The following is a 13,492-nucleotide window of genomic DNA, read 5'->3' as shown; positions in this document are numbered from 1 at the left end:
ATTTTCATTCCCCCCCAAAAAAATACATATTAAAAAACAATTACATCTAACTACAATGACATCAAACTCTTCTAAAATTCCCCTGAAGTATTCAATAGTACAGAACCTCTAAGACAGCAAGGAAGTTCCTTGGGGAACAGACTTATATCTATAACACAGATGATGCAGCTACTTAAAAAATAGTCACCAAAGAAAAAAAAAAATCTTCATGCACCTGCCAGAGCCTGAAGAATGTTTAGGAACTGATTGCAAGGATAAGCTCCTGTGTCAATAGAGAATACATTCAAGAGCTGTTCTTGACAACCTTACTTAGAGTTTAAAATTATCAAATTGTTGACAGTAAACACAGAATTCCTCCTTACATACATCTTCCATGACTTTGCATCTAAATAATTTTATGTTTTTTAAAAGATAACATAATATATAAAAATTAAATTTATGCTTTGAATACTTTAAAATTTTACATAGGTAAAAGAGCATCATTTGAGAAAGCAAGAGTGAAATCTTGAGAAGAGTATTTACTCCTACAATCTCTACCTGGACCTTTACAAGGCAGCACTGACTGGTTACATTTCCTTACCAGGTCATAGCATTAGTATAGATGAGATTGCAAAGAAAATCAGGTGTGGTACCTAAAAAGAAAGTAATAGACTATTCTTCCATATTACAACTTTTCTGAAGAAATTAAATAGTGTGAATGGTACAGCTACTCCCCTGCCTTATACAAACCAGAATAATGAGATATACACTTAATGCAACAAGTGCTGAAACACATACATAAATCCCAAGGCAACATTTTTCCATGAATGAGTGCCTTTATTACATTGATAAGTGTACTAGAGTTTAATTCAATGAGGCTAAGAAGAGTAGCATACAGACACTGTCTGCATTTATAGAGCCTCTCAGTACTGAAATTAGTTCTTTGAAGATAGGTATAAGAAATTTCATAGTATGTTTCTTGAAAAGCTGAGCAGACATTTGTAAGTCTGCAAGAACTTATCAACGTGGGCAGACTAATCCTGAACAGCACAAAATACAGCAATTCTGCCACTGCAATACATTTGCATTTCTTTTGTATCTCCACCCCCTGAGTTCACAAAATTGCAGAAGGCTTTTACTTCTTGCAAAACATGCCATACTTTCCTCAGACTTGAAAGTGGTCTGTAAGTGGAATGGCCAAATTTATATGAGCTTTAGAAATTCCTCACTACCCTATTAAGAAGATAATAAAGATTATTTCTGAAATCTAGCAGATACTTCCAAATACTGGAAAAGGCTGCCCAGGTATCTTGTGCACTCTTCATCCTTTGAGTTAAGACTCAGCTGAACACAATTCTGAGCAACCTGCTCCAGCTGACCCTGCTTTGAGCAAGGAGTTTGCTCAATGTCCAGAGATCCTTTCCAACCTCACCTACACTGATGCTGTGAGTGAAAATTCACCCAACTAAGACTTTGCTGTAAATTGCCATTGTAACTTCAGTGACACCACAGCTTTCACAAAACCCCACTCCAGCATACAAGAAGAGTGTTTTGTTTCATTCAGATGTCCCCAAAGCTTACACAAATAAGTCTGTGTGAACGTGTGTGCACACTCATGCACGCACAGATACCTGCGTATTTTTAATTGAAACCTTCCTCCTGTGCTAGCTGAGAATGTTCTCTTTGATTTATCTCTTGTCTTTCAGACTCAAAAAGCTGTTCTCCTGTTTTTACTCCTGATGAGGCAACAAAGAAATCTGCATGGTCTTAGAGCCAGAGCAAAGTGGGGCAAATTAGTCTGGAATTAAACAGAATACATGAATGCACACATCATTCTTGAACTAAATAAAAGAGATGGATACAAACTCATCTCACAGCAAAGAAAAAAACCTATGCTTAAAACTTTAAACATATTTGAAAAGACATGTTAATGCAAAGAGCAGGAAAATGAGCTCTTTGAGAAAAACAACGCTGTGTTCTGGGGTGGTGTCCCATGAAAACTGAATTACTTGTTCAAGCAATGAAGCAGGATCACTTCTGGCACAGAAATCCAATTCAGAACAAGATAATAAAAGAAAAAAAGAGGAAAAAAAAATCAGTTCCAGTACCCTTCCCTGTAGCATGAAAAACTACTGGTTTTGAAAATCTAGTGTCATGTAGCTTAACCTCCACACAAGTGTACTTGTTTCTACCCTCTAGAGTTTCATATGGGACAATGCTTGAAAGAAAACCAGAATAAAAAGAAAATTGAGGTTTATTTCTAACATATCTCACCAGTGGGAGAGAAAAGCAAAAGTGTTCAGAGTAGGAGTAGTGCCTCTCTGAAGAACACCAAGGGGAGGCTGACAGACTGCATCCAAAACCAGTACCAAATGAAGAAGGCTTCCCAGTTATTGCAGCATTGAAATGGGAGGTAAAGAAGGCTGCACATCCACCTGGGGAATTCTGTTGCTGGCAGTTTGTTTCTTTGCTCATCTGAGCAAAAGGCCCTTTGTAGAATCAGTAATCACACCACCAAGAGCATCCAGTGCATTTTGATGCATGATAATCCCCCAGATAACACTGTTAAAACTTTGTATTTCTGTCACGGACTACCAATGTCAACAGTAGAGGCAGATGCATCAGCAGGCACAGGAGGTTATCTTACCCAATGACACTTTCTCAGATAGATTACCTGGGTTATCACATTAACCATCTGCCTTCTGGTCTCAAGCTGGCCACCAAAATCAATGTCAACTTCATAAAATCTGCTGTTCATCCTGTACAGGTTTTGGCTGGGATGGATTTGATTTTCTTCGCAGCAGCTTTCATGGTGCTGTGTTTTGGATTTGTGATGAGCACAGGGTTGATAACAGGGATGTTTTAGTTATCACTGGACGGTGCTTACACAGCATTAAGGCCTTTTCTCTTTCTTAGACTGCCCTGCCAGCAAGTAGGCTGGGGGGTGCACAGGTTTGGGGGACCACAGTGGAACAGCTGATCCCAACTGACCAAAAGGACATCCCACACCATACGATGTCATGCTCAGTAATAAAACTCGGGGTGGGAGGTGGAAGTTGGCCAGGGCTGTTGCTGCTCAGAGAGTGGCTGGGCATTGGTTACTTAGTGGTGAGTAACTGGGGTTTTTCACATCATTTGTTTTGTTTAGGTTTTTAATTTATTTTTCTTTATTGCTTTCTTTTTCTTCCTTTTTTTTTAATTATCTCCCCATGAGTTCTCACACTTTTACCCTTCCAATTCTCATTGGATAGGGGAGTGAGCAAGTGGCTGTGTGTGGTTTAGCTGCCTATCCTCTGCTGACATCACAGCACAGTCATTCAATAAATATTACTTCCCTGAATAATTAATAGTCATTTATTATTCCAAAGTGTAAGGAGATAATAAAGGTAAACATTGTATGAACAAGCTCATCAAGCAAAAATTTCACACAGTCAAATCTTTATATGCAGAGTGTGAGCTCAGGTCACTGGAGAGTAAATTGGGACGTACATTTCAACCAAAGACTGTCAAGTCAGCTAGAGATATTTCTACACAAAACACTGAAAGGCAGTAAACACATCAGGCTTTTTTTTTTTTTCTCCTCAGACTCTCTGAGACTTCCAGTCAGGATGATTCCTGAAGGAGGAGTTAAGAATCCAGCTACTTTTTAAAGACAGCTCTGGATAACCAAAAGTCCTGAGCCCACCTACCAATATAGCTTCAGATGAGCGAGCCTTCAGTATCTTAATGGAATTGCACTCACTAGAATTCCCTATAAGGGTATTTTTGTCCTTAAAGAACTTTGATTTTAGGAAAGCTAGTATTTGTGACCATCTATTAAACATCATTTAGCAATAGAACTTAATAAACTAAGGTTTGTGTGAACTTCACATAAGTTTTTTTTAGCATACTGAGCTTTTAGAGACATTTAGGGGTTTGCTTTGAAAACAAATATAATAAATACTATTACTTATCCAGAGATGCTTGCATCAATTGTCTATCAGAATGGTGTTTGTACAGAAAATTCCATAAACAAATATTGTAGAGAAGAGAGTGAAGTTACAGATTTATCCTAGAAGAAAGGTAAAATTATTCTAGCAAAATCTGTGTTTCCTTCTGTCTCCTTATGTGTTTGTAGGATATCTTCTTCTAAAAACAAAAGAAAGGTATTAGAGATTTCTAAAACAAATCTTATATACAGGTAGAAGATCTGTCCTTAGTCAAACCAGAATTATACATGTTCCAGTACTTTAACAGCAATCATAAGAGGGAATGTCAAGAAAACAGGTTAAGAAAAGGGTAAGCATATATACTCCAGCCTTCACCCATTTCCATGACAAATATTTTCCTAAGATATCATTCCTAAGGATGGAGTTTCTGTTCTGTATTTAGCAATCTCAAATGGATCTCTCTTCCATGATTCCATTCGGATTCTGTTCTTTCCTCCTTCTACCCCCATACCAACCTTGTCAAAAGTGCACAAACATTTAACAACACATAAAGTAGTCAAGATTCAAAGGTCCCTGTTTCAAGCAGAATTATTCCTTAAGCATATTCCATTGGTGCAGAGGAGGAGCACTCCCTTTCAGGATTTTCCACTTGACTCAGCCATACTCCTTTTAAAGGCTTATTATTTACTGACTAAAGGACACACGTAAAACAAATGCTGTCCCCACTGCAGGAGGAATTAGAAGTTTATTGTAGCCTCTAATCACTAGTTCCAAAACCTTGAATCTGAGCACAAAACTGCAGTATAAATAGAAGGTTAGGCTAGGACTCACGTGCTCAGCATTCTAATCCCTGGCTGTGCACCTGGCAAATCACTTTACTGTTCTGAGCTTCAGTGTCTCCATCTGTAAAATGTGAAGAATACTGCTGATTTCCTTTGAAAAGAATTCGAGATCTATTATGGAAAAGTCACATATAAGAGTATGGTACTACTATTCTTACAGTTGATTTTGTACACAGAAACCTTTATTAAATCCATTAATCGAGTCTGATTAATGAGATGGTTTTTTTTTTCTTCTACTATTGGCTAATATACACCTTTTCTACACTGTAACAAAAAGATGATTGAACTGGAGAAATGTGGATTGTTAGTTGGATCTCTCTTGCAAGTGGAATAAGGTAATTGCCCCAAATAAGAAAAAGAGTTCTCTTTCAACAGCTGAGCACAAAGACAAATTCATGTTATACTGAAGAAATCAATTAAGAGAAAATCTTCTTGTCTAGGATCTGTGTTTTTACTCCTTAATCTGCATATCAGGAAAAGATTAATTTCCTATATCAAGACCTCTCTGAGAAATGAAACTGTACCCAAAGACATTTTTAATTTGTCTACTGCTTCAGACAATACTGAGATGGTTCATCCAAGCAAACAGTGCTAAATATATCCCTGGGATCACGGAATACAGAAAACATGTCCAACCATAAGCATACATCGTGCATCTCCTAGACAGTCTACTTCTCTCCTGTGTTCATATTTTGAGTTGCCAAAACTTCCTGGAAAAGCTTCCATGTAAACTTAATCCTTGCAAGATAGTGAGAGCTTTCAATTGGAAAGATTTTGGCAAAATTTCACTCTGAGACAAAAGAATCTGAAGAACAGTAGTTCACTTGCAGTATCAGCATAGAATAATTTGGAAAACTGACTGTCTTGGAAGATTTAAAAAAGCAAATGAACAAACAACATAATAGTATCAGCCTTTGTTGTCCTCTGAATATCAACAAAGATCAAAACAGTACATTTTTGCAACACAAAATCTACAGCTACTTTAATTTTTTCCTTTTAAGAGAGCAAGAAAGGATCAAGCTTTGCAAAGTTCTTAGAGCTGTGAGGAAAGGTAGTATTTTTCTTATTAACACTTAACTTTTTAATTTTGAAGCCTCCACCAAAGAGGCTTTGGAGCACAAACCAAATCAACTCTCTTCAAGGCAAATCAACTCTCTTCAGTTTAATATAGATCAGAGACAATGTCTTGAATATGCAACTGAAATCCCTTTGTTTCAGATAATCATCTCTCTCACTGCAAATTCCAAAGAACAAGGTAGAAGGTCACTATGCCACACTAAAGAGCTTGTGAAAAATACAAGACCCATCATAAAATATTAAAAACATGTCAACACCAGCAATTTCCTAATAGGGCAACAAGTAATTTCCATTTTAGTGTTCATAGTGCAATTGCAATTCATAACTTCTCAGGAATAATACAGAAAAATAATTTCTCAGGAAGAATACAGAAGACATGCAGAAGGGGGAACTCGAGCTATTAAAATACACACTTGCAAACAATCTGTTTGACTGAAATTCTTAGTGAACCTGCCTAAACTGCAAACTAGGCAAAAATGTTACTTACACAATACCAGATCACAGATTGAGGAAGACACACCAGGGAAATCTGGTAGAGGGAAGAGCATGCCCTTAATTGATCAGGACACATGGAGCGACCATGCAGAGATGAGACTGCATTTAAACTAAGTAATAAGAGCAGATCATTGTTTGGTTCTGCTTCAGTGCTCTCTCCAAACTCCATCCTTGGTGCCTGACATATGTTCTACTGAAAAATAACAGAGAGGGGAAATGGAATTCCAAGAAATAAAGCTTTGTGCTCCAGACACTGCCTACCAGAGCTCCTACTGAAATGGGAGACAGCCCTATAAATACTTCCACCTCAGATATAACCTGAGGGTCATAAGACATCAAACATATACTTTATATATGTTGATTCTACTTTGAAAAATTGATTTAAATGAATTTTCCAGTAAAAACATCTACAAATTTTTGTGGACTAGCAAAGAACGATGAAAAACACACTTCTTCCAGGATTAAACACATGCCTGTTCACTTCCTCATTATGTACTGTGTGAAAACACCTCAGGAGAATCAAACTCATTGAAACACTTTAAAAAGAGATACAGTGGACATTTTCCTTGTTTTACCTGAATAAACTGCAATGAAATGACTTCACAAGGCCTTTCTCAATAAGAAAAAATGTCACAAAGATTCAACTCTTTGCCTACAGAAATTAAAATATTTCTTCATCCACAAGTTTCAATACCCCTAGTGCTTGGTACTAAGCTGGTCATTACTTTAACAGTAACTAGGTAAAGTCTGATACTTTTTTTAAACATTTGCAGACACTAGAGTCCATGCAAGACATGCATTACTAAAAAAGCAGTGTACAACACAGCAGAAAGCAAAGGATCATATGTTGTGTGCTATCCAGTTGTAGTTTTGCCAGGTAGTGTTAAGTTTGGGATTGTTTGTAAGAGTTACAACAAACATTTATAAGTTTAAATATTTAAAAGTTTCCACCACTGTCACTGCATCTCCAGAGCTCTGCACTGTGTAATATACTAACTACCAATTTAATCCTTAAATAACTATGTTTTCTTAACACTGCAGGAACCTGTATTTTTCAAAGCAACACATGATTATAACTGCAAATAGCAAAAAATATATTAAAGGTATTGCTTTAGCCTTTATTTTTGCCTAAATTTATTTGATGTTTGGAGAGACAAATGCCTGCAAGAAACAATATTATTCCATTTCAAAAAACCACCTAATACAACACGTTGGCCAGCTTAAGCCCATTACTTGTAACATGTATCAAATGGGTTTTTGTGTTTAATTTTACTGGCATATTAACTCAGGGCAGAGATCATATCTTCAGTCCTCTCGTGTAGAAGCCCACGAAACGATGCACGAATGACAACCCAAAAATGATAACACTTTCAAGGTTTTTTTTCTGTGCATTTTCATTTAGACAGAATACTCTCACCTCTGTTTCATCCCACTTCAGTTCTACCACCTTCTGTCCCGCTCTTGGCTGCCACGTAGGTAATGCCACAGTCGCTCTTGAGCGAGGCAGAACAACGTCAGGTTCCAGGGTGGGTGAGGTGGGGCTGCTCTGCCGTGGGGACGTCGGCTCTGTCCTTTCAGCCCCGGGAAGGCTGTGAAATGAGTGCTCACAGTTTGTTCCCTCATAGCCTTCACTGCACAGACAGAGGTAGCCATCACTGCTAGTGCTGCAGTTACCATGGTGACAGGGGTTGCTGGCACAAGGATCTGAAACAAACTGGAAAAAGCATATCATATAGGTCAGTTCCTGATTATAAAGGATTTATTTCTGAGTTTTAAAAATACCATAAATCGGGATTCTTTAGCCCTACTGTATTTATCTTCTAAACATATTTATGAACCAAGCTCATCTTTGATGTATCTTCAAGGAGGTAAATTCAAAGGATTAAAGAAGAATACAAATTAATCTATATTAACTAATTTCCTCCGACCATTTATGCTAATTCACTGTTGCCACATTCAAGCAAAGAGATAAGCATGAAATAGGAACATGGCCACTGTTCGTTATCAGGAATTTTCAAAAACACTCTTAAAAGAGCAATCTATTCAGGGAAAACAAGAGGCATCTTGAAACTTAAGGGAGTAACGGAAATAGGACTGGGACACAGAACTCAGGTCACGCAGCAGCTCTTTGTGGTCAGAGTTAACCACATCACACAATCCTACTCATGGACACAGCTTCCAGTGGAAAACAGCCGGGCCTTTTACCCACACCTCATTTTATGGACAGCAGTTTCAGAATACAATTCATTTTGGTGCTGAAAACTTTCAGGAATTAGAAAGTAGGGGCAAAAATGTGCCTGTTCTTAAAACAGCATTTGTAGTAACATAGGCAAAGACTGAGCTGAGTGATGCAGGAAATATCCTGCCCTGGCCTTGCATGCCTTTAACTTCTAGCTTAAATTTACCTACAGCTAGTTTGTACTCAGTTTCTTACATCATCATTGACTTTCATGTTAAATGTCTTCCCTCTTCTGTGCTGATTTTTACATCCATAATGTATTTATAGAATACATGTACAAACTCTTCTCAGGTTTCATCTCCTAGAAAAATAAGCCATGCTTGCCCAGTGTCCTCAGGGAGGACAAACCTTTTCCTCTGGACACATCCTCATTTTTGCACCTGGGACTCCAGAGTTTACCACTGGCTTTTGGAAACGCACCAATACTTTTGCTTGGCCTGGAAACAGCTTCCTTGATAATAGTTCAGAATTGTCTGCCTTAGTGAGAATTAAATCACTCTGCTGGCTCAGTGTCGTCGTTTGACCATGACAGACACGCAGTTCCCTTGATTTGTCTTCACACCAAAGGGATTCCATCACTGGAATCAGACATTACCTCAGTCTTTAAATGCAAATTTCGCCCAAGAGCTCCAGTTCTAAAGGTTACCCAGTTCTTCCCTGTACAACATTCCAGTCCTTCCCTGAATAAGCAATGCTTCTTGTTACATCTCTCAGTAAAGAACCACCCTCATTTAATTATCACAGGAATTACATAAACTTTATATATCATTAATGTCATAAAAACAAGTATTGGGTCGGTCTACACTAGGAATTTTATTTTTTCATCAGTCCAAAGGTCTCGTGTCCCCAAATCCTAATATTACACTTTCTTATATAAAACAGTACTATTATTGACCTCAACTGGAATTCTTTCTTTGGCTGGAATTTTTGTACACCCCAGACTCTGTAACGTTTTTGGACAGAAAACAGAGGAAATATTATGATGAAAGTTAATTTTGGGGTCAATTAATGATGAATGTCAGACTTTGTACTGACTGATGTAGAAGAGTCAGGGGCAATGGAAGACACTCCAACATATACAATCTACTCATTTATCTGGTGGGATTGGCTGCAGCTCAGAATGTTATTACTTTGCATGAGGACACATCTCATACAAAGCAGGTGATACATTAGACATCAGGTTCAAGCTCTGACTCTTCTCCCTCTTTAAAACTCAACTATATAGCAATTTTATATATATAGCTGATATATCAAGTATCAAAGAAGTATGGATTTTTATTATCAGAAGGGCTTATGTCCTTAAAGTCTCTTTCTCCTGCAAATCAACAGAATATATAAGTTCTCCAAGAACAATTTCTAGATCTCTTCTCCACAAAACAATATTTAAGTGACAGAAAAGAACAATTTCCAGGAAGGAACAAAACTAGTTCTGTTCTATGGTTTGTCAGTTACATTTTAAGCTTGTTCCACTGCCAAATACCAGAGATATTCACAGAAATGTCCTTTTCCTTTAAGAGTACTGAAGATAAAAAGTGTTGACATGTGAACAAAGCCCAGTTTAAAAACCATTGCAACAGTTTTTTCATATTCTCGTTTCTTGAACTAGATCTGAGTTTCAAAGACATGCAGATATTCTATTGTTGGATAAGCTCTTTACTCACACTTTCACAATGAATCCAAATTCACATTAACCCACTTTTTGTTAATAATTTAATTGTTCTTGTCACACCTAAAATGTTAAGGTTAATTTGCAAACCTAGTAACAAGAAGAAAAAATAACATTTTCAAACAGTCACAAAGGGCACTTTTTCCCATTAGTGAATGCATCCATCCACTTTACCAGTAAAATAATACAAAATGCTGTGTGACACACACTATTTGTTGTAAACTGTTTTGAACTTGTTTGACTGGGAACAGATGTGTTTGATGACAACACCTTGTGCCTTAGGAACCCCCCCCTAACATTCCACATAGAGTGGAAATGAATATAACTAAAAGTGTTAAATTTAGATGAAGAATAAAAAAAAAAGTTGTGTGTAGATTTAGAACTTGAGCCATGGACTTTCCCAGAACTTAGTTTTATGAAGTATTTCACAGGATTTTGTCATTCTCTTTTCTTGGTAGTAATTCTGAAGCGATTCTCTTTCAATAAGCCTATCAAACAAATCAATGTCCTTTGTGCATAAGTTTTCTGTTAAATTAGCAGACAAAAAGAGATAAGCAAATATAATTGATTAATTTGTGTTGGTTGTTATGTGTCAATGGTTCCTCTAGTCCTCACCAAGGTGGCAGCAGCCAAGGGATCTGAGAAACACCTTGATACAGTGTTAAAAGGCAGCAAAATTTCAAGGCTTAACCTTCAACAAACTATTGAAGCTCACAAAAAAAAAAGAAATAACTATCCTTGGTCTCATAAGTAAGAGTTAAACATAAGCATATTGCAAGCACACAACTAAAAGAGCCCTTTTTTAGCCATTCCTTGTGAACTTCACAGTATTTTAAGAGACTGTTGCATAGAGAAAAAGAGGAAGCAAGTAACACATATCCATATAACCCATGATTAAATACTCACACAGTATGATCAATACTTTAAAAAATCCGGGGAGTTTTTAGGTGCAAAATTTCAATAATTATGATTAAGAAAGTATATTTAGTATTTAGGTCTCTTGTTTATATCCCAGTTTTTCCATTTAATAGTCTCTCTGTTTCCATAATATGTTTGTTGACTAAATAGGCAGAACCAGCCACTACAGCTGACAAAGCCAAGCTAAAAAGCATAAAATGTGTTTGCACACAGTAACTATTCCATGTGCCTGGACAGTTGTAATCTTTGGAGCATTTTTCCAATAGAATCCTAAGACAGATGAATACCAAGGTGCCCTTCACAACATAGTTAATTTTCCAAAGGCAGACTGATTATGGCATAAACACTGGGCTTGCTTAAGAGTCACGCTCACAAACATGGATCATTTGCCAGCCAGTCCAATTGTTTCCTAAGGTTTCAGTTTAGGATAAAACACTACAGGATATAAATCTGCAAGTTCTTTCTGCCAGTATTACTTGTGGCGACACCAATTTGTCATTTGATGCTTATTCAGAATCTCTTCAAAGTGGTTCTACTTGTTCTACCTGGAGACAGTCCAGGTAGATCCTTCAGAGAGCTTCAAAAAATAGAATAAGTCTAAAGAGAGAATATTTTTCCAGCTAAAGGATTTTGTGGTTCTCAAATATGTAAAATGACTTTAGCTGGTTGGGATTTAGTCAGCTAGTTTCTTCATGTGTTCTGGTAATAAGAGATTTTAAGAGAAATTTAAATCAGTAAAAGTTTTGCACCTACAATGCTGAAGAAATTCCTCAATACACAGACAACTCCCACAAGATCCACCACAAATCACCAGGATCAGACACACTAATTCAATATATGCATGGTACATTAAAAATTACAAACTTCTGAATACTTTTAAAAGAAAATAATTAAAACTTACAATCTAAGCTATTATCTGCTTTTAATACAGTAAGGAGGGGGAAAAGTTTTTTTTTCCCTTACAAGCACATCTGAAATATCATCTATTTCTGCATATGCATCTATTTATGAAAAAGAGATGGAAACAGATTTAAATCTATTACACAGCAATGGCAATAAAGATTATCTAGAATTGCAATCTCTTTGAAAAAATGGTTTAATTATGTTCAAACTATTATTTAAATTCATTCTCATTCAATCCTTTACGCAGTGAAGCTGTAAATCCCCTTCTATCACACATTAAATATTAGGGTAAACTAGGACATTAAAGGCAAGGAAAAAAGATGAATTGAAATAGGAAAAAACCCTCAAAAGTTCCAAAAAGCAGCCACAGAAAAATCATTGAGATAAGTATAACAAATAAGTGCATTTTCTTCTGTTTTGAGAAAAGACTGTCTTGTGACTTGGTAGGACTCAAGCAACATATCTGGGTTCAATTTCTGGCTCTCCCAGAGACATCCTGTGTGACCTGAGAACAGTCAGACTCTATCTCTGCCTCGTCCCCAACTGTAAAATGGAGATTACACTTCCCTTCTCACACTGCCTGTGTTGTTTGGTTAGAAAGTAATTTTTTTTCAGGATGGGAAGCAAAGAGACAGATGTAGATAGGAACTCTCTAGTAGCAGTTAAATAGAAATAAATGTAATCAAGAAATTCAGGTTTCTTTCAAACACTTCTTTGCTCTGACAAACATGCATTTAGAAAAACATCCAGCAAACTTAAAAGTTAAGAAAAAATCCTAAGTTACATCACCTCTTCTAATTAACCCATAAACGACAGAAAACTCATCTTGATAATGCATCCTTTAGACACTGTATTCTTCCTCAAAACAAGATTTACTTGAAAACAAGTAGGTAGAAGAAAATATTAATTTTCCAACTGTGACCAAACATAACAGAAATAAAACAAGTGTGTAGTACACTCTGATTACAGGAATAGGATGAATGAGAGCTTTTTGTCACATGAGGATGTAAAAATCAACCAGTATCAGCACCAGGGTGCACAGAGATATTGCCACCTTAAATGGCTGTTTGCTACTTAAAAGCTGCTGCAATTTGCTTTGTGTTTGAGTTTAAGGACACTCTTCACAAGTAATTCTTCTTCCACACGAGGAGAAGTAGTACCAGGTCAGAGTGAAACCCTGCCTGACAGGGTGCAGTGGCCACAGATCAGACACCAGCCAGCCCACACAGGAATTGGAACACCACAATTTGTCAGAAGGAAAAAGTGCCATCGTGGTGCTATTTCATACCAGGAGGTGCCCACATGCAATGAACTATACCAGTCTGAGCCCTGGCATCAGGGACTTGGAAGAATGGGCAGCCACAAAGTCATGGAAATCTCTTTATACAGAGGTCCTGGAAGCCACAGCAATCAGGGCTGTCTTGGGCATTCCTCAAAACAGTGT

The 13,492-nt window shown here is 37.1% G+C and overlaps 1 protein-coding gene across 1 annotated transcript in view; it reads right to left on the bottom strand.

Moving 5' to 3' along the window:
• The window catches only part of DNER (delta/notch like EGF repeat containing), a 119,298-nt gene that overhangs the window by 64,567 nt on the left and 41,239 nt on the right, over nt 1–13,492 (bottom strand). Inside the window, exon 2 of the mRNA XM_064666448.1 lies at nt 7,740–8,036. Coding sequence (XP_064522518.1) covers nt 7,740–8,036 — 297 coding nt within the window. The remainder of the gene's footprint in view (nt 1–7,739; nt 8,037–13,492) is intronic.

The sequence above is a fragment of the Pseudopipra pipra genome, chromosome 10 (genome assembly GCF_036250125.1).
Source record: "Pseudopipra pipra isolate bDixPip1 chromosome 10, bDixPip1.hap1, whole genome shotgun sequence".
Lineage (NCBI taxonomy): Eukaryota > Metazoa > Chordata > Aves > Passeriformes > Pipridae > Pseudopipra > Pseudopipra pipra.
This window is presented reverse-complemented; position numbering and strand designations above follow the sequence as displayed.